The 19891-nt window shown below is 45.2% G+C and overlaps 1 protein-coding gene across 1 annotated transcript in view; it reads right to left on the bottom strand.

Annotated features, from left to right (window-relative positions):
* The window catches only part of DIS3L2 (DIS3 like 3'-5' exoribonuclease 2), a 366805-nt gene that overhangs the window by 75152 nt on the left and 271762 nt on the right, over positions 1-19891 (bottom strand). Inside the window, exons 12-13 of the mRNA XM_044241854.1 lie at positions 18901-19008; positions 726-959 (exon numbers count right to left, since the gene is read on the bottom strand). Of these exons, the coding sequence (XP_044097789.1) occupies positions 726-959; positions 18901-19008 (342 nt within the window). The remainder of the gene's footprint in view (positions 1-725; positions 960-18900; positions 19009-19891) is intronic.

Below are 19891 nucleotides of genomic sequence, written 5' to 3'. Positions count from 1 at the left end.
AAAAAAAGCTGCACAATACAGAACACAGGCTCTACTATATAACGTACTGACGACAGGCAAGGAAAGGATTCCTAGGTTTTAAAAGTCGCCACACACAGAAATGGACATGGAAATGTGACCAAGTTTGAGTGACAGCTACCTAAGTCCCAGGGGGCCACGGGAGCAGCTGTGATATGCAAAAGTAATCAGTACCATTCCGGGCTGCCATGTTCCTCAACAGTCAACATTCCCCAGTCTCCTCAGTTCTCCGCCTCTTTAAATATGAATCCAGAATTTATAAATATATGACTCTTTTTGGAAGACAAGGGATAAAAAGAAACACGTTTTTTTAAAAAGCCTCATCATCAGATACTGGTCAGCTGCCTTGTAAACTTCCCTGTTCCTGTCCCCACCTCCATTCAGAGGGATGTGAGGTAGAAAGTGAGGGAAGGCTCAAATGCGGGGTTACGGCCTGGCCAGGAAAGACCAGCTGGGAGTGCTGGTCACAGGGTCACCCACACAGACACCGCTCTCTTGCCTTGGCTCATGTCGGTGGGCTGCGTGTGCCTGTGAAGTTTGGAGGGTGGAAAAGTTAGTCCCTGACTGCCTCAGAGAACACTGTTTCAGTGCCGTGACTGGGGAAGGAAGAAGGGAAGATCCCAAGACTGCCATGTTGAACCTCACGCATGCTGGGTTCAAGCATAAGTCAAATCTGTTGGTTGCACCAAAAAAAAGAAGTGACTGACTTGATCCAGACGCAGTGCGCCGTCCACAAACCGTTGTTTGCGTAACTCCTTTGCGATTCCGTGGAGATTCAAGACAGCCCGGTGCACCTCCTCACTGGTGTGCTCGGGGGAGATGGGGGGCAGCTCCTTCTCGGGGATTTTCTCATTTGGACTTTCAATCATGCTCTGTGCGTGCTCGTAGCTCAATTTGGTACAAGAGCGAATGATGGTCCGACCAAACCATTCACCAAGGATCTGCAAAGACAGATTGAGAGGGAATCAGGAGAACTTTTTCCAGACTTTTCTTTCATGCAACCATTCATCTGTACACATTCTACAGAGATCCACCAAGCACCAACGCTGTGCTCAGAATGGTGTTACGTTCTAGCTAGGCACGGAAACCGATCAGATGAGGAAACTCCTGCCCTCAGGGAGCTCAGGCTCTGAGGGCTGGATTTAAGAGGCTGTGGAGGTCAAGAGAAGGTCTCCAAGCACACAGGTGGTACAGACCAGGCCCAGTGGGAGGGAAACTCAAGGTGAAGGGCCTGCTGGAGCACCTTTCCATTACTTTGAGTGAGTGGTCATTAACAGCAAAACTGGAAGAAAGATAAGGGATGGGGGTAGAAGGCAAAGATGTGACACATGGGCAATCTGAGGACTTGGTAATGGATTGGATGTGGGGTGAGGGAGACAAGGGGGGGTCACTGACAGAAACAGAGAACACAGGTGAGAGAAGCAGGATGGAGGCAGAAAGAGAAAAGGAATTCCTACTTATTCTATTTGGGCCACTTATGTGAAGACAAAGGTCCAGAACAAGGTGTCTCAACCCCAGCACTATTGAGTGGGCTAATTCTTTGTTGTGCGGCCTAGCCTGCGCATTGTAAAATGTTTGGTGATATTCCTGGGCTCTGCCTGAAAGATGCCAGCAGTTGCTCCCACAACCCCAAGCTGACAACCAAAAACGTCACCAGACATCGCCAAACATCCCTGGGGGGAAACGTGGCCCAGGTGGAGGCACACTGGGCTTGACAGATCCACCCAAATTGAGCAGTGGTGTTTGCTGTCATGGGATTACTGTCGATTCATATTTTATCCTTAAAATTTGCCTGTATTTTCTATAATGAGCATTTATTGCTTTTAAAATAAAAATAAAACAAACGTTAAAATATTTTGGGGACTGCTGAGTCTGAAGGGCAGGGAGAAGATCCGGATGGTAGGCTATGTAGCAGGTAGCTGGGGTGTGGGCCTGGGGTCTGGGTGGATGACTCATTTATGGGTGGGGAACTGGCAGCCTCGGCGGGAAGGTCCGATAAAGACAGAAAGGGCAAGGGAGAGTCAAGGCTGCACTCTCTACCATCTCTCCATGTTAGGGGGCAAAAAGAGACTCTGGATAGTGAAAACAAAAAATGAGAGAGCTCAAAGGGACAGGAGAAAGATCAGGGTGTCCAGAGTTAGGGGAAAGGGATTTAAAGAAAGGAGTCCTCAGAAGCCACAGCAGACACATCCAGAGCACTTGCGAGGGGACAAGACGCTTCCCCCAGGGCAGCCATTTCAGGCTGCGACCCAATGACATAGTTTTGTGATCCTCACTCTGCAAAGGCGGGAACTGAGACACAGACATGGTAAGGGACCTGTCTGAGGTCACAGGCTGGGGAAAGGCACAGCCAGGAACCGAGCCATGGCCTGAGTCTGAGCTCTTAGCCACCACTAGGGAGAATCAAATGTCCCTTGGATGTCAAGGAAGATAAAAACAAAGAAAAATCTTTGCATGTCACATTTGCTTCTTGGTGATCTTTTGGACAGCTTTTTAGGGGTTAGAGCGTGGGGCGTGGGTGGTGGTGGTGGTGGTTACGCAGAGGCAAACTACAATTGCAGGCCCTGTGCTGTGCATGGATTTGGAGAGGCTGCCACTGTGGGCCCATCCACTGTCGGGGAAGCCAGATCCTCCTGCCATCAGTCCGGTGCACACAGTCCTCAGGCGAGGCAAATAGCAGTGGCTCCTCCGTGGGCCACGATGGAATGAAGTTCTGGAAGCTTCGGGTTAAGGATAGGTGCTCGGCTGGTGGAGGAAAGGTAATGAGTGTGGATGACTGCTTCTGGGGGGCTGGCGGGACGGAGGATTGTGCTGGGTTTGTGGGGTGAGGGAAGAGGCACCCATTCATGAGAGAGGAAGAGTGGCCTGGAGAGGAGGCAGGAAGGAAAGGGGAGGCGAGGGAGGCAACTCTGGGGAGAGAAGTGGGGAGGGGAAAGCTCCACTCTAGCTCCACTCTATGGGGGAGAAGGCAAAGGATAAGGGGGTTAGGTGGGGCTCAAAGGCATGAAGAAGTAGAAAAGCTCTGAGAGAAATACTGTGGGGAATGGATTCATGGGCAAGGAAAACTAGACGTTCTGAGAGGCAGAAGGGGCTCGGGAGGAGGAAGGTCAATCTAATCAGTTGCGGGACCTCTCTGCCTGGACTTGCAAACATCCCCTCTGCCTTCTTTTTCACAGGCCAAACCATTCTGTTCACAGCCTCCAAAATATGCTTCCTGAAAAAAAGCCATCTGAAGGATCCATGGGTATTTCCGGGGTAAAGGAGAAAGCCCAGCCCAGAGGAGCTGTCCACACCACACAGCCTCTATGGAACATGCTGGCTACTACCCTGGAAGGCAAGAGAGACACTGACGTCTAAAATACCCTGACCTTCCCCTGAAGGAAGAACCAGTACTCTTAAAATAGTAGCCGAGAAGCCCAGGAAAAGAATGGTAAAAACTGCTCTCCTTTTCCTTTGATTCAGTGCAAAGAGCCTCATTATACATAAGAGTCTTGGATCTGTAATTCGGACTTCAGTATTCTTAAAAACAACAAAAACCAACCCTTCAACTGTACTTTCTGGATTATTCCAAGAACCACTCCTATCCAAAAATATAAGTGATTCAAATACTGTGCTCATGACTCTTCTGCTGCAGCAAGTAGGTCCTGCATTTGGCTCTCAGGAGGTGCCTGCAGTGTGTGCTAAATGCAAGAGAAATGAGAGAGCCAACTCGAGGTATCGTCCAACAGTCCCGGTGGGGAAGTGGTGCACACAGATCTCCAGAAGAGCCCCCTTTCAAGGTCAGCTCGTGCTTGTCCTTCTATTACATCCACATTTCCTGAAAACTCCCCACTAATGGAGTCGCTCCAAGCTCCTCTAGAATGACAGGGCCACGACCCATTCATTCTTGTGGTCACAAAGTTTTCCCCTGGAGATTAAGCTTGTTTCCTTTTCTCCACTGCACTCCAAACCCAGTCAACCCTGCTCCTTCTATGTGTCCATTTTGTTTGCCAGTCTTTCTTTGGCATGCTTGGGGAAACTTTCCTTTCCATTCGATTCCACACACCTTATGAGTAGTTCCACTGATTCCCTCAGGTATCCAAGTCATAGGCTATCTGGCCTCCTGGGATCTGTGTCCTATTTTTCCTGAAGGACGCAGGAAACCCCAGTACACTTCTATGGGTAACCACCACACACAGGTCAGGCAGTCTCCCACCAGCCTGATTGGGCATCTATTTTCAGGTAAACTAGTGGGTCAAGAACTGCTTTAAAAAATCTAAAGAAAGCCCCAGGTCCTCTCCTTTGAAATATTTATGCACCAAATTTTGCAGTAAGTTCCAGAAGGTTCTCAGACACTCTGCCAACCCCAAGCCCATATGTCCTTGCTCTAAACAGAGCTTATTTCTCCCTCAAAGCCCTCTGATTATGGTGCTGAGTGCTGACTAGATGTCACTTTTCATCCTCATGAGTTCGTAAAATTTATTACCTGTAACTTGGCAAAATCAGAAGTCTACCACTCCTTACCAAAACTTGAGAATAACACACAGAGGCTACACTGTCTCAGTTAGTTTGAGCCAATTTTCCCCTAATGGGCACCTCTGCTCCTTTAGCTTGTTTCCTTATCAGTCGATGACAGGCAGCCTTCTTACCAGCATACACGAACACCACCAAACCAGACTATGGCGCAGACGAGAAGTTTCCTAGAGTGCGCTCACCTTACTTGAGCACCCCTTCCCGCTCACACCTGCATCCTAGAAAAATCTGCACCAACCTTTTTTCTGAATATACAAAGGGCTGAAGAGGAAGCTTTGAAGAGCCATCAGCAACATTCTGGCCCAGGGTCTGGCTCAGGCAGCAGAACCTATCCTGCTTTAACACAATGCAGTGATTGTGGGAATCATCCTATGCACAGATTTAAAACAATTCTGAGGCTGGGGGGGCGCGGCTGGCTGGCACAGCCGGTTGAATGTCCAACTCTTGGCTTCAGCTTAGATCATGATCTCAGGATGGAGACTTAGCCCCATGTCGGGCTCCAGGCTCAGTGCCAAGTCTGTCTGAGATTCTCTCCCTCTCTCTCCACCCCCCGCATGCACTCTCTCTCTCCCTCTCAATAAATAAATAAAAAAAATCTTAAAAAAGAAAATCCTAGGCCAAGAAAAAGCGGAGAGGCAGCAGAGAAGCAAGGATACTCCTCACTGCCTTACATATAAGGGCAGCAAGAAAGCGAAGACCCAAAAGGGGGTGGGGCAGGGTTCCCAGGGGCAGCATGCCTTACGGCATGGAAGGAAGGTTCCTCTCTGGATAGAACACCTCATTAATCTCCCATTTGGAAACTGTCTTCACATCAACGCCCCGTCCATAACCAGGGCCAGTGGCAGGAGACAAAAGGACAAAGAGTTTTTCATGGAAAAATAAAAAAGCCACGAGGAGCTTCATAAACAAAATCCTTCCGAAAGAAGATCCTGTCCTCCTCCTCTCCTTTGCTTCATCAGGGGATTTGGGTCACTCCCTTTCTGCAGGCTGCAAGTTTCCCGCATATTCTCTAGGACATGGCTGTCTAAATGTCAGCTTAAATACTGTACCAAGGGCACTGAGGGCAAATGGCTGGAAGCACCCTGCTGAGGAAGGAGCGCAACATGTACCTCCAGACCTCCTTTCCCGTACCAGGTAAGCGAGGAAATGGCACAACCCTGGCATCTGGCCTGCTTGGGCTGTAGGGCACTTTCATACCTACTGCCTTTTAGAATCTCTTCAACATGTCTGATGGGAGTGCACCGATCAGCCCATTCCACAGTTGAGAAAATAGGCTGGCAGTCTGAAAAGTCACACAGTCTCCTCATTGGCAGCCAAGACTGGGTCTGTGTCTCACTATGTAAGATTCAAAATTCAGTGTCACATGTGTCACACCACAGCCAAATACACTGTATTTCAGCTGAGACCGACAGTAAGGTAAAGGAGACAAAGTGTGCCTCAAATATATACTAACTTTCTCTAATTTACAGATACAGAATTGTGAGGAAATGTATCCTTTGAAAACTGTCCATTTCCATCCACCTATATTTTAAAATTTACTTTGAAAAGAAGGTCAGCGCCTCCCTAAGTCAAAGCTACCAAGGACACTTCTGGAAAGGAACTGGGCTGAAAGAGGAAGGGCTCCAACACGGCTGGGAGGGGCAGATGCGACCTATCTGTGGTGGAAGGTGCTAGTGACTGCAGTGGGCACAGCCAGCAGGATGGGTGGGTGCTGGCTGAGCAGCAAGTGGGGGTCTCCTCTGCTCATCCTGTCACTTCTTAAGGAATGAAGAAGGCCAGGTTAGGATTACAGAGTAGAGAGTCGATGGAAGCACAGTCCGCAGTACCCTTCATTTAGGCCTGGCCATGTCTTCTCCTCCTGTGTGGAGAGGCTCTGAAGCTGCTCTGGGCCCACCACAGGCCTTTGCCAATGGTGGGGAGGACAGAGTCTGGGCTCAGAGCAGAGGGCTGCGAGTTTGCCAACTGGTTGTAGTTTATAAAGCAGTTTGTTTATGTGCTAGACTTTTCTGGAAGATTTATTTTATAGAAAACAAGCCTGAGTAAACTGTGTACTCTTCTACTGTCTCAAGCCACCTGCTATCAGCCTAGCCTGCTGACCCCAGACTATAATTGGGTCCCTTCCCATCCTGATCAAGAGACAGCTGTCTAGACTTCTAAGCCTAAGAGGAGGGAGACGAGGCAACTTCCTCAAGTGTTTGCCTCGGAAACCTAGGAAATGGCAGGAACATGAGAGGAGCCTGAAGGCCCGGATGTGGTTAGGAGACAAGAATTCCATTCCTATGACAGAGGATGAGGGCACCACGCCTGAGTTGTCCTTGAAAAGTGTTCTCTTTACCTCAGACAGTTGTATGGGGCTTGGGAGGCCTAAGGGCTGTGTGGGAAGGAAGCTAGAGGTGGAAGGAGAGGGAAGAAAGTGTAGGAGAGCAAGGGAGGGAGGCTTCTGAGGACTGGGTTCAGAGAGACCCAGGAAATACAAAATTACAAACTTCTAAAGCCACTGAGGTTCATTTACTCAGCTCTAGCCTTTCAACAAGACCAACCTGGCCCATCTCTTAAACACAGAGGTCCTTTAAAGACCCTACCAAAGCGACCCATTGTATTGTTTACTAACCCAAAGGCCCGAATCTTTAGATTTAATTCAAATACATTATTAATAACATCAAAATGCAGGAGATAAGCTGATTAAAAATAATTCTTAGCTCTTTGCCTGACAGCCTTATAAACTAGAAATGTCTTTTTTGTTTTTGTTTTTGATCTCTTGAAATTATTTTGTTTTGAATCCTTACTTGAGTCTCAAGGATTCCCAGCAAAGGCTATGCTCATGGTTTAGTCTGCTGTTACCCTCAAGTGACCCTTAGGTAAGCCTCTAATTGCCCGGTGCCTTCATTAGCAAACTGGGTCATGAGAGGCCCCGAGAACACAACAGTTTTTCTAAAGGCTCCTTTGGTCTTGGGTTGTTCCTACAGGCCTGACATAAAACAATTCTGCCCCTGCCTCCTCGAAGAACTAAAGATGGATATTCGGGGAACTTTTCTATTATCCTCAGAATCAGCCTTGGAAGCTATTGTCTCTGGGCAATAGCATTAGGAGCTACTGGGGCCGGATTTTCACTGTAGGGTCTGAGGATGAAACACAAAACCCAACAATGTGTTTCTGTGTTGGTAACCAAAGCCCGAGGGGACACGGCACTGCACGAGCCCAGGCTCTGCAGGCTTGCTGTGAATGCCACAGTGGCCCAGGATGCGCACACGATTTTCTGTTTCAAGTTTCCCAGGATTCCCACAGGTGGCAACTGGGGAGCAGTGGGGGTGAGAGCCTGTGGAGAGGTCTGCATGGGGAAGCAGGTGGTGAGCCTCTTCCAACAACATGAGCCGTGGGAAGCCCTTCTCAGCCCTCAGGCCACGGCTCAGAACTGCTAAGAAGACTGCTATAGATAAAAAGGCCTCGCCCAGGGGAAGGAACCCCAGTTCATTTACGCAGACTGAATAAACAAAGGACTGAAAACAGGTATGCAGTTTACTTTACAAATCATTTTCAAGAACACATGACACTGTGCAGCATGGGGAGGAGATTATAAGATTAAGAGTGGGTTCTGTTTACCAGGATATTAAGACCTAGGAGGACAACAGATCTGTGCACAAATGGCTCTTAAGGGCAGTCAGGTGCTGCAGGGTGGAGAGACGGGAGAATGGATTCTGAGGGAAGGGAGCACCTTCCCGGACTTCAGCAGGGGTCCCCACTCTTCACTCCCTCCCAGCTGGGAGTGCTAGCGGGGGGCGGGGGGGGGGAGGGTTCTTCTCCTCCTACTGAGGGCCCCAAGGTCAGGCCTCCCAGTCATTTGTGACCTGGCTCCAAAAATCTGTTCCTTCTTTCCTCATTTTCAACAGCTCCTTTTCTATTCGCCTTCCCCTATAGCCTACAAACATATTCCAATATCTCTTATCTGGTTATTAAAAGGAAACAGGAAAAAAAAGTCTCAAAGCAATTCTCATTCTTCTCTCACTTCAGTGGTAATAGCCATTAATCACAGAAAATTTAAAAAAATACAGGTGGGAAGTGGAGAAGAAAAAGAACTCTATAAATGCACCATTAAGAGATAACTACTGTTTCTATTTTGATGCATATTTAATTCCTGTATCTTCAGTACCTTGTGTCATACCCAAACAGAGCAAATATTCAGTGAGTCTTTACCAAAGGAATAAAGGAAGGACTAATAACAGAAGAAGCGGCATTTTAGATGGATCTCAGTGGTAAGTAAGATTGGTGCTGATAGAGATGAGGGGAAGGACATGCTAGGAAGAGGGGAAAGCATATGTAAGGTCTCTGGAATGTGGCAATTTGGGGGCCAAACCCTTCCCTGGCTAGAGTAGAGTCTGAGGGGCTTGGAGGATAGCTGGTAGACAGTCATGAAATGGCGGAAGAGTGGGTAGAGGTCTGTGTACATCACACTCTGGAGACTGGACTTCTGTGGGAAATCCTAGCCCACCACCATGCTGTGAGAGGATGCTGAGCAACAGAGTGATGGGACCAGAGACACCTTCTGGAAGGTCATCTAACAGCACTGGGGAAATAGAATGGAGAGCTATGAACTGGATCTCTCAACGTCCCAGGGGAGGATGGCAAGGACTTGAGCAGGGGGCAGCAACTGTAGGAACTGAAGAGAGAGGACTGATTAGAGACACCCGGTGAAGGGAGAAAGAAACATTAGCGCTCAGAATGGATGTGATGGGGCAGGTGTGAAGAAAGCTAGAGACTGAGAGACCAAGTGGCTTAGAGAATGCTGATGCCATTAAAAGATCTAGACAACACAGGCCTTAAGCCCAAGTTGGAATGGGTGCATGTTTTACTGCATGAAGAGAAGGGAAAGGATGAGGGAAGGTGGAGAGGGCCTGTAGCTCTCTGAAGGGGTTTTCAGCAGATCCAGCAGCTGGTCCCTCTGGTTCCCAGGAAGAGTTGAAAGTCACCTGGGAAAATGGTGGCTCTTGAGGGAAGAGGAGAGCAAGGCACCATGGAAGGCTGGGCCCACAAATAAAGGTTTGAGACAGTGGTGCTGGTAGTAAATAAAAAGGATTCCTAAGTAGCAGCTTCACTGGCAGACAACCACGGTTCTCCCACAACGTCCAACATTCCACATGGGTGCATCAGGCAGGGCCTGGACAGATTTTCCTAGAACTCCTGGGAATGGGCAGAAACCTGACAGGTGCTCTAACATGGCTGTTTGGGGAGTGTGATTTCTCGATGTGGTCAGGTCATGAAAGTTGGGCTGGGGAGCGGCTGCCTAGGGGAGAGGTCAGTTTTATAAGAAAGGCCAGGTTTTCCCATGTGAGCCAAGGTGCTCCAGGAAAGGAGAAGAGACTCTAGTCCCAAGAAAACTTTGTAGTCCATGCATTCCTAGCAGAGAAGACAGGGAGAAAATAATGAAAAAAAAATCCTATTGTAAAGACTTTTTAGATTTTATTCTGAATGAAAGACTGGAGAGTTTCTGAAAAGGAGAGACACGACCTAATGTCTGACTTGGAAGGATCGCTCTGACCACTGTGTAAAGAGGAGATGAAATGGGGCAGCCGAGGTGAGGAGGACAGTTAGGAGGCCGCTGTGGTCCAGGTGGGGGATAGCAGCTTGGCCCCAGGTGACAGGACTCAGAGCAGTAAGGAAGGGGGAAAGGGTCTGGAGGCAGTTAGAAGGCAAAGCTGAGGTGATTTATTGGTAGACTGGATGTGAAGGGTGAGAGAAAGACCAAAGTCAATAATGACCTTCTGGGTTTTGGCCTGCATCAATGGCTGAAATGAGGTTGCCCTTGATTGAAGTTGAAATAAGCAACTTCTGGAGCACACTCCCACATTCCAGCTGAGCCAGATGGCACATGGCAGGGACGCTGTGGGAGAGGCAAGCCATGGATCGCTACTGTCATTGTGAGACCCTTCCATTATTGTTCTGAACTTTGACCCTGGCGTTTCATGGTTCTAAGGTTCAAAGACTCAGTAATCAAGTCCAATTATTGCTTATGATCTCTTCAAAGCACAACACTGGTGTTTTTACAAAGGTGACTTCAAATGAAGATATCTTCTGATGAGTGGGGCACACAGGACACGGTATCTGTTTGCAAAGCCTTAGTGCCAAGGGAGACAGAAGTGCTGGAGATCACAAGTTCACACTGGTGTCTCACGGTCAAAGTGGACTTCGTGGTACCAGAGTTGGATCTTATGAAGCACAAGATGTCGCTGGGTTTGTTTTCCCTCATGACAATATAAATTTTGAAATCAGAGAACAATGCTCTCACCACCAGTATTTGAAAAACGTGCCCAAAACAGACCCTTCAGCCTGATGATTCACAGACCTGTACCCCTGGGGCAAATAATACATTATATGGTAATAAAAACAATGAAAAAAAAACCCAGACCCTTCCCAGTTTATTGACCTAAAAATCTGGGTATTGGCTTAATGAAAGCAGAGACAACCAAGATTTTCTAGTGTGGCTCTTTAAAAAAAAAAAATCTAGTGGGTGTTTGAAGAAATTTGTAATGGCCTTTCTAGAGCTGGTCATGCCTGCTCCAGAAAGTAAGACATTCTAGAAGACTAAGGAAAAACGCAGAACTTTCTCCACTTCAACTGCCAGTGAGGCCGGCGGCCATGTAGTAGCAGCGGAAGGCCGCAGGGGGCGCTGCTCTGGCCCCTTCTAAGTCCAAGACCTCACCAGTGGAGCAACCACCACATACAAAACCAGCCTCAGGCTCTGGCTGCTCTCCTCCTCATTTACTCTGGTTCTTGATGCGGGGCTCCCTTCCTCCTCAATGGCCTCCTCTGGCTCCCTGACCCTCCTGCCTGCTCCCCTTGCCCCCTGGGTTAATGCAGGCTTTCCTTGTTTCTTGCCAGGGTCTTGAAGAAGCCCCACCCCCCGGACAGGAGTCTGGCGTCTGACATCTCATTTCATGTATCTTGACTGTAAGAGGTACTCATGCAAAACTACATCTCAGGACAACCAACCCACCGGGCCCACCCACCAGGTAGTCTCTTGGTTGTGCAGGGTATGGCCAGTGGGTCTTGCTTCATGATGGTCTCCAGCCCAAATCCTGCACTTCCTCTTTGGCTTAGTTTGGGGGAGGCCTGGTCTGGTGCCCTTCTGGATCCCGTGCCTACTTTACACCTGCTCTCCAGCCCCTCACATGCCAGAAGGCTTGCTCACCAGACGCTGCCTCCAACAGAAACCTTAAAGACCAATGGAGTTTTCAGACTTCGCCTCTTTCGAGTGCTTCTTTTATGACCCTCGTATTTTAGTAGCTCATTAGATCAGGCAGCTTTTTATTTCTTGGGTTTGAGGCTGGCAGGCATAATTGAGATTCAAAGTTCTTTTCTGTTGACTCAAGTCAGTTTTCTTCTATGGGCTTTTATTTTCTATTTCAACTTTTGCAAAAATAAGCATTTATAAAAATATAAAATACATGTTTTCAAAAAACATTAGAAAATACAAAAAAGTAGAGAAAATTACTCATACTCTTACTACCCAAATACAACCACTATTGGCTTTCTATTTTATTTCCTTCTGGTCTTTTTCCATTCATTTTTTTCCCCCCATGCATGGTCCCACCCCCACCAAAATATGATTGCTGGCATACTGTCTTCACAGTTCCTTCTTTGTATCTCAGATAATATTTACTTCTTTACTTTTAAAAAGGAACTTATAGGGGTGCCTGGGTGGCTCAGTGGGTTAAAGCCTCTGCCTTTAGCTCAGGTCATGATCCCAGGGTCCTGGGATCGGGCCCCACATTGGGCTTTCTTCTCAGTGGGGAGCCTGCTTCCCCTTCTATCTCTGCCTGCCTTTCGGCCTACTTGTGATCTCTGTCAAAATAAATAAAATTAAATAAATAAATAAAATTAAAAAAAAAAAAAAGCAACTTCTAATCAGACATTTAGGGGTCATAAAAACCAAACGTAACGTGTGTGACTTGTTTTGCTTCCACTTGTGACAAATCAGTTGGAGACAATCAGGGAAATGTAATTATGGACCGGGTTGTGGATAACACCAAGGCATAGGAATTAATTGTTAGGGGTGCTAGCATTATTGTTATACAAGAAAATGTCCAAATTTTTAAGTCACGTATCAAAATATGAGTGAAATAACATTATGTCTCTGGCTTATTTTAAAATACTTTAGAAAGAAAGAAAGAGAGGCGGGGAGGGGAAAAGATTGCCAGTAGTGAATCCGGGAGATAGGGATGGTGGGTTTATGTGCTATTTTCTTTACTTTTATGCATATCTGAAATTTTTCAAAGTAAAAATTGAAAAGTTAAAGTAGCCATAGTTCAAGCAGACAAACTGTTAAAGTCTAGTTATGAAAGCCAGCAGCCCTCTGTCCCTTTCCTTGCCAAGGGTAACCTCTTTCACCTTTGCAGGTGGTTATATTGCTGGCTACTTCCATCTTTCTACCTAGCCTGCTTGATGACTACTTGATTTTTCAATTTTAGGCATTATTGAAAACCCTTCACTATAGAAGAAGAGAATTTATTTTTCTTTCCACATGCACTCCCGTCCCCCAACCAACCCACATAACCATTCCAGGCCCTCATCCTCCCGATGATGACATCATCACTACCAGAATGAAGTATTATGGCTATGTACATACTAAAAGTGATGCTTCTTCCTACACCACTTTTTTATTTTCACTAGAATTAATAATTATCTCATCTTCATTTGCTTGATTTTTCTTTATACTGTGTACATGAATCCACCCCAATCTTTCCACCAACTGTCTAAAACAGTGGTTCTTTTTTTTTTCTTGAAAGATTTTATTTGCCAGAGAGAAACACAGCAAAAGAGGGAACACAAGCAGAGGGAGTGGAAGAAGGAGAAACAGGCTTCCCGCCAAGCCAGGAGCCCGATATGGGGCTCGAACCCAGGACCTTGGGGTCATGACCTGAGCCGAATGCAGATACTTAACGACTGAGCCACCCAGGTGCCCCTAAAACAGTGGTTCTTAAAGTATGGTCCGTGGCCTCCTGGAGGGTCCCTGAGACCCCTCCAGGGGCCTATGAGGTCAATGCTGTTTTCATAATAATACTAAGGCACTCTTTGTCCTTTTCCACACTTTGACATTTATCCTTGCAGAACAAAAGCACTGGTGGGGTAAAGTTCGACCGCCTTGGCAGGAATCAGGCAACAGCAAAACCACATCAGGGGCTGGGGTACCCTCTACCACCTCACCCACAGCAACAAAGAAGCTACCTCGCTGCAGAATGTTCTTGATGACGCAGTACAAGTTTTCAAGTTTTTAGTTTTATTATGCCTCAATCCTTGAGTCCTTGTCTCCTTACGCTGCTTGCTCAAGTAGTATGGTCGTCTTGAGAAAAGGTGTTTCTGTAACTTTGAGCGGTAAGCTAAACTGATCACTTTTTTTTTTTTTTTTTTTAACAGAACACCATTTTACCTTAAGGAACAAATATCACTCTAGCTATGGTTCTTTGGCACTTCGAGGAAAACAACTGCATTATTTATTGCCCATGATAAAATTTGAGCTTTCGCAAATATTAGAATTTTGGAAACCTTGTATCTAACACATGAATGTGTGTTTCCTAATACTTAAAATCTTAACTAAATCAGCAGAGGCACTAACCAATGTGATATTTTGAGATCATATAATGAAATATGTTCACATTTAAGAGATCAGCATAATGAGCCAGTGTTTTCTAAATGATGTAAACTTTCTAAGTACATGATAAAAAAAAAAAATCTCTGTATGGGTAAAAGATCCATTTAAAGTATAAAACAGATTTTACTGTAACCCAGTTAAAAAAAAAAAAAACTCAGCTGATATTGTATTAATCTATGGGGGTGGCCCTCACAGCATACCCTAGTGAGGGGGGCTTAAACGACATTGATTTCTCACAGTTCTAGAGGCTGGGAAGGCCAGTGTGGTACCTGGTGAGAGAGGCTCTCTTCCTGGCCTGCAGGCATCTCCTTCTCACTGTGTCCTCACAGGTCTCTTCTTATAAAGATATTAATTCTATCAGATCAAGGCCCCACCCTTATGAACTCATTTAACCTTAAGTATCTCCCTATAGGCTGTACCTCTAAATATACATTGTGGGCCTCAGGGCTTTAACATACGAGTTTTGGGGGTACAGAATTTAGTCTGTAGCACATACAGTTTTGGATTCTAAGACTGGAACTAATTTTTAAGGAACTGCCGAATTCTGGTGTAGTACAAGGACAAATATCCACAATTAAATGAAAAAGCGATTAAAATACACCTTTCTTTCCCAACAACCTGTCTGAAGCTGGATTTTCTTCACATATATAATTCAACCAAAATAACTTATTCTAACAGTTTGAATATAGAAGCATATATGAGAACCTGGTTTAATGTCTTTAGTACAGATGTGAAAAAGATTTACAAAAATATAAAGCCAGCTTCTCTTCTAAATTTTAGAAAATGTAGTTATTTTTCATAAAGTGGTATTTATTTTAACATAATGGATTGGGCTTAGTATTATTACCTTAATTTAAATAGGTAAATGCTTAAAGTTTTTATTGGTTTTAATTTCTAATAAGGTAAACAGTGGTAATTCACATGAACAGAAGCATTCTGAGGTCATCAAAGACTTTTTTTAGTGTAACAAGTCCTGGGACTAGAAAGTTCTATATAACTGGGGCGCCTGGGTGGCTCAGTGGGTTAAAGCCTCTGCCTTCGGCTCAGGTCATGATCCCAGGGTCCTGGGATAGAGCCCCGTATTGGGCTCTCTGCTCGGCAGGGAGCCTGCTTCCTCCCCTCTCTCTGCCTGCCTCTCTGCCTACTTGTGATCTCCCTCTCTGTCAAATAAATAAATAAAATCTTAAAAAAAAAAAAAAAAAAGAAAGTTCTGTAACTGCTGGTTGAAATCATTTCTCAAGAAATTCAGACACATAGCTGTTTTAACCATTTCATTTTCTTAAAGACAGCTCTCTTAGAGCCTTCAGGCCTGCTACAGTCTGGACTATTTTCTATACCTCCCTAGGACTAGTGCCCTAAGAGCTTCCTTCACCATCATCTACAGGTGTCAGCCAATTATGGTCCAGGGGTCAAATCCCGCCTGCCACCTACTTCTCTTTTTAACTTAAATTCAATCTAAGGAGCATATAGTGTATTATTAGTTTTAGAGGTAGAATCTGGTGATTCATCAGTTGCATAGAACACCCAATGTTCATTCCATCACATGCCCTTCTTAATGCCCATCATGCAGTGATAGCCATCTATTTTTAAGGAAAGTTTCACTAGACCACAGTCATGCTCTTTCATTTATGTATTGTCTGCTTTTGCACCACAGCAGCAGAACTGAGTAGTTGTGACAGAGACCGAATGGCCTAAAAGCTAAAAAAAAAAAAAAAAAAGGTACTATTTTTTACAGGAAAAGTTTGTCCTTTTCAGAGAAAATTTCCCAATCTGTGATCTAGGTGATTCTTTCACTGCTTTCTTGGGTTGGTTTATTTGCTCCCGGAATCCCAGGTCTTCCTCCTTCTGACTTACTCTTTCACTCTGGTAAAGCCCATCTTCTGGTAGCTTCTGAGAAAGGGTATATGAGAGATACATTTTTTTTTTTTTTGAGGCCTTGCATGTCTGAAATGTCTTTTCCTACTCACACATTTTATTCAGAACTTATCAGGGTACAGAGTTTTAGCACAAAAATCAGTCTTTTGGAAACCAGGAAGCTTTGTTTCAATTGCCATCTAGCTACTAGGCTTATAATACAAAAACAGTCTGAAGTATTCTGAGTCCTGATAATACTGTATGTGACTTTTCTTTTTTCCTTCTTAGAAGCCAAGAGGATCTTTCCTTTGTCCTTGATGCTCTGAAATTTTATGATGCTGTGGCCTGGAGACAATGTGTATCCAAACACGGTGCTGGGGCACTGGGTGCTTTCACTCTGGAAAGTCACATCCTCTGGTAAAGGGACAGTTCCTGAATTATTTTATTGATCATTTCTTCCCCCTCTATTTTGACTGTTCCCTATTTCTGGAATGTTCACTGAACAGATACTGGCTATCCTGGACTAGTTCTCTAATTTTCTTACCTATTCTATCTCTTTCTGGGATAGTTCCTCAACTCTGTCTTTCAACCAGAGTCTTGAATCTTCGTTTCTTCTATCATGTTTTAAATTTTCAGGAGCTCTTTCTTCCTGCACCAACCCATTTCTTTCATAAAGTATCTAGAGGTTATGACATCATTTCTTTGTTTTTTTTTTTTTAAAGATTTTATTTATTTATTTGACAAAGAGAGATCATAAGTAGGCAGAGAGGCAGACAGAGAGAGAGAGAGGGAAGCTGGCTCCCTGCTGAGCAGAAAGCCCAATGCGGGACTCGATCCCAGGACCCCAAGATCACAATCTGAGCCGAAGGCAGGGGCTTAAACCACTGTGCCACCCAGATGCCCCCATGACATCATTTCTTTAAAAAAATTCTCATGGACTATAAGTGATAGTTTCTTTTCCCCTGTAGAGTCTGTTTTTCCCTAGTTGCTTTTTTCTGTTTGTTTACTTTGGTTTTTTTATTTCATGGCAGAGGCTCTGGTCTTGGTTGTCTCTCTCTCTCTCTCTCGTTAAGTAATCTCTACACCCAATGTGGGGCTTGAACTCATGACCCCATTCATTGCCCATTCCACCAACTGAGCCAGCCAGGTGCTCCTTGGTTGTCTCTTCATATGTGAGAGTGAAATACTGAAGTGCTGATTTTTAGTGAAATCCTAAAAAGTGCTGCTTGTGTTGGTGGAGCTTTCTGCCTCTAGGCTTTTCTGCAGGGAGACACAGCTGGGCTGCCAGTGAGGAAGGCCCCTCCACCCTTGTTATCTCTAAATCTTCATCACACTCAGATTCCTCAAAAAGAAAAAAAAAAGTTTCTTATCTCCTGACTCAAGGGTATAAGGCTTGATGACCAGAATTCTGGGCTTGGTTGGAAAAGAAAGCTAAGATTTTAAACATTCAGGATGCCAGCACTCACTCAACCTCTCCCAAGGGACCATGGCCATCAGGTGTGCTTGGTGTCCTCTAGTTTAGACATCCTTTGTTTTATCCTGTCCAGAGGATACATTTCTGGTCTTCTTCCCACTTATGGCAGGGGCGATCTTTCTAAACAAATTTTCAAGCAGTACGGTCAGTTTCCTCTTCACCCACCTCTCCTCTACTTTGTGGAGTTATGTGGTGCCACCGATTTCTGAATTTCTTTAGGGTTCTGCTATGTCAAGTCGGGTTGTTTCTTGGCCTTCTCCCTCGTTGGCTCAGGATTCAGCTTTCTCGGGACTGCTAAGTCAGTTACCACTCATCCATCTGCTTCCAGCTTCCAAAATTTTGTTGCTGTTGTCTGCTCTCCCATTCTCTTTGTCCTTGTGGGTTTATGTCTTAAAAAAAAAAAATCTCTTCACTGTTGTTTTAGTGAGGTTTTGGGAGGGAATGAAAGTGAATGTGGGTATTTGATCCTCCATCTTTATTTGGAATGTCTTCATAATTCAATATCTTCTTTTTACTTCCACTTAATATCACAGCATAAACATTTCCTATGCTCCCACGAGGTCTCTGTCACAGTTTTACTAACTGTGTCACATTCCACTGAATGCCATATCTTACTTCATTGTTGCATTTTTTTTTTTTTTTTTGGATGTTTAGGGTTGTTTCTGTTTGTGGGGGAGGAGACTGGTTTTCTTTTTTTTTTTTTTTCCCTGGAGCTATCTTCCATTTATCTGTCTTACTTCAACCCTATCTTTAGGGAGTGCCTGCTGACATTCTTCTCCTTTCTGTTCTTGATCCACGGTTTCATCACCACTGGCCTTGATGATAGCATTACCTCGGGTCAATTTAATTCATCTTTTTTTTTTTTAAATTCATCTTCAAACTACTGGGTCACCCGTACTACACTGGAGCACTCACCTTCCTACAATGGCACCTTTTTCAGGACACTTCAGAGGGATGCTAACATTCAGAATTCATCTGTGACTGGCATTTGAGGCTCCTAATAGTTTGATTTCACCTATCCAAACTCACAACCCTTTCCCCAAATGTCCTCTCGGAACGTTCCCCCTTTCACAGCCAAGCCACATTTGCCTTCATGTCCATATTATCTCCTGCCCTAAGACTCCCCACTTGACCTTGTTGACAGAATTTCTTCCCTCCCCTGAGAAAAGATAAAAAACAAGTAACTTGTTTCTAATTGCTTAGGATCAGTCTGGCCTTCTAAGTGGACTGACGGCTCTTCGGGGGCAGGGGGCTCTTTTCTGTTCTCCCCTGTGGCGGCTACAGTAGTCCCTACAGTGCCCTCATCCTCCCACCACGGGGTTCCAGCTCAGCCTCAGGCACCCGGGGGATGATTAACAGGGACTCACTGAACGAAATGGTCACGTGTGTAAATTGTTACCTTGCCCTCCGGGGTTAGTGTCCAGATCACGGAGAAGGTCAGCTTGTCGGTCATGGGATGGAGGCTGCACAGCTCCTCGCACAGCACCCTGGGAAGCATGGGGATGACCTGCAAACAGAGAACAGGCCCGTGAGCACTTTCCTGCAATTTTACCACAGGCTTAGAGCAGCCCTGAGGGCAGAGTTTTGGTGAACACCTTGAGCTTCCAGAAGAAGCTCAAGATGGAGGAAGCTTCTCCCCCCAAAGACCAGACCATCTGGTACTTTTTCCATGAGCCTCTAGAGAAGTGGGAACATCAACTGGAAAGGTGAGAAGAAGGGAAAAAGTAGGTACATTACAGCAATGAAAAACAATGACTTTTTACTAAAAAAAAGTCTATATACTAAAACCGAAGCTCTAGAGTCAAATGACTTGTACTTTTGGGTGCAACTGTTCCAGGTGAACTATATACTTAAGAGCCCAATGTCTTATATTTAAGTCTTTAATTCGAGCTAATTTGTGTGTGTGGTGTAAGACGGGAGTTTAGTTTCATTCTTTGCATGTGGCTGTCAGTTTTCCCAATGCCATTTATTGAAGAAACCATCAAAGATTAGTTGACCATATATACATGGAAGTCATTTCAAGCTGTGTATTCTGTTCTGTTGGTCTGTGTGTCTGTTTTCGTGTCAGTACCATACTGCTTTGATTATTATAGCTTTGTAATGTAGTTTGAAATCAGAAGTGTGGTGCCTCCAGTTTTGTCTTTGGTCTCAAGATAGCTTTAGGTGGTCAGGGCTAACTTTTGAAGTTCTGTATGAATTTTAGGATAGCTCTTTCTATTTTTGTGAAAAATGCTACTGGAATTTTGATAGAGATTACATTGAATCTGGAGCTAACTTTGGGTAGTATGGGCATTTTAACCACTTTAATTCTTGCAATCCAAGAATAATGGGTGTCTATCTTCATACTTATTTGTGCCTTTGTCCATTTCTTTCATCAATGTCTTATAGTT

The sequence above is a fragment of the Neovison vison genome, chromosome 3 (genome assembly GCF_020171115.1).
Source record: "Neovison vison isolate M4711 chromosome 3, ASM_NN_V1, whole genome shotgun sequence".
NCBI classification, from domain to species: domain Eukaryota; kingdom Metazoa; phylum Chordata; class Mammalia; order Carnivora; family Mustelidae; genus Neogale; species Neogale vison.
The sequence above is the reverse complement of the archived record's forward strand: the minus strand, read 5'-3'. Positions and strand labels throughout refer to the sequence as shown.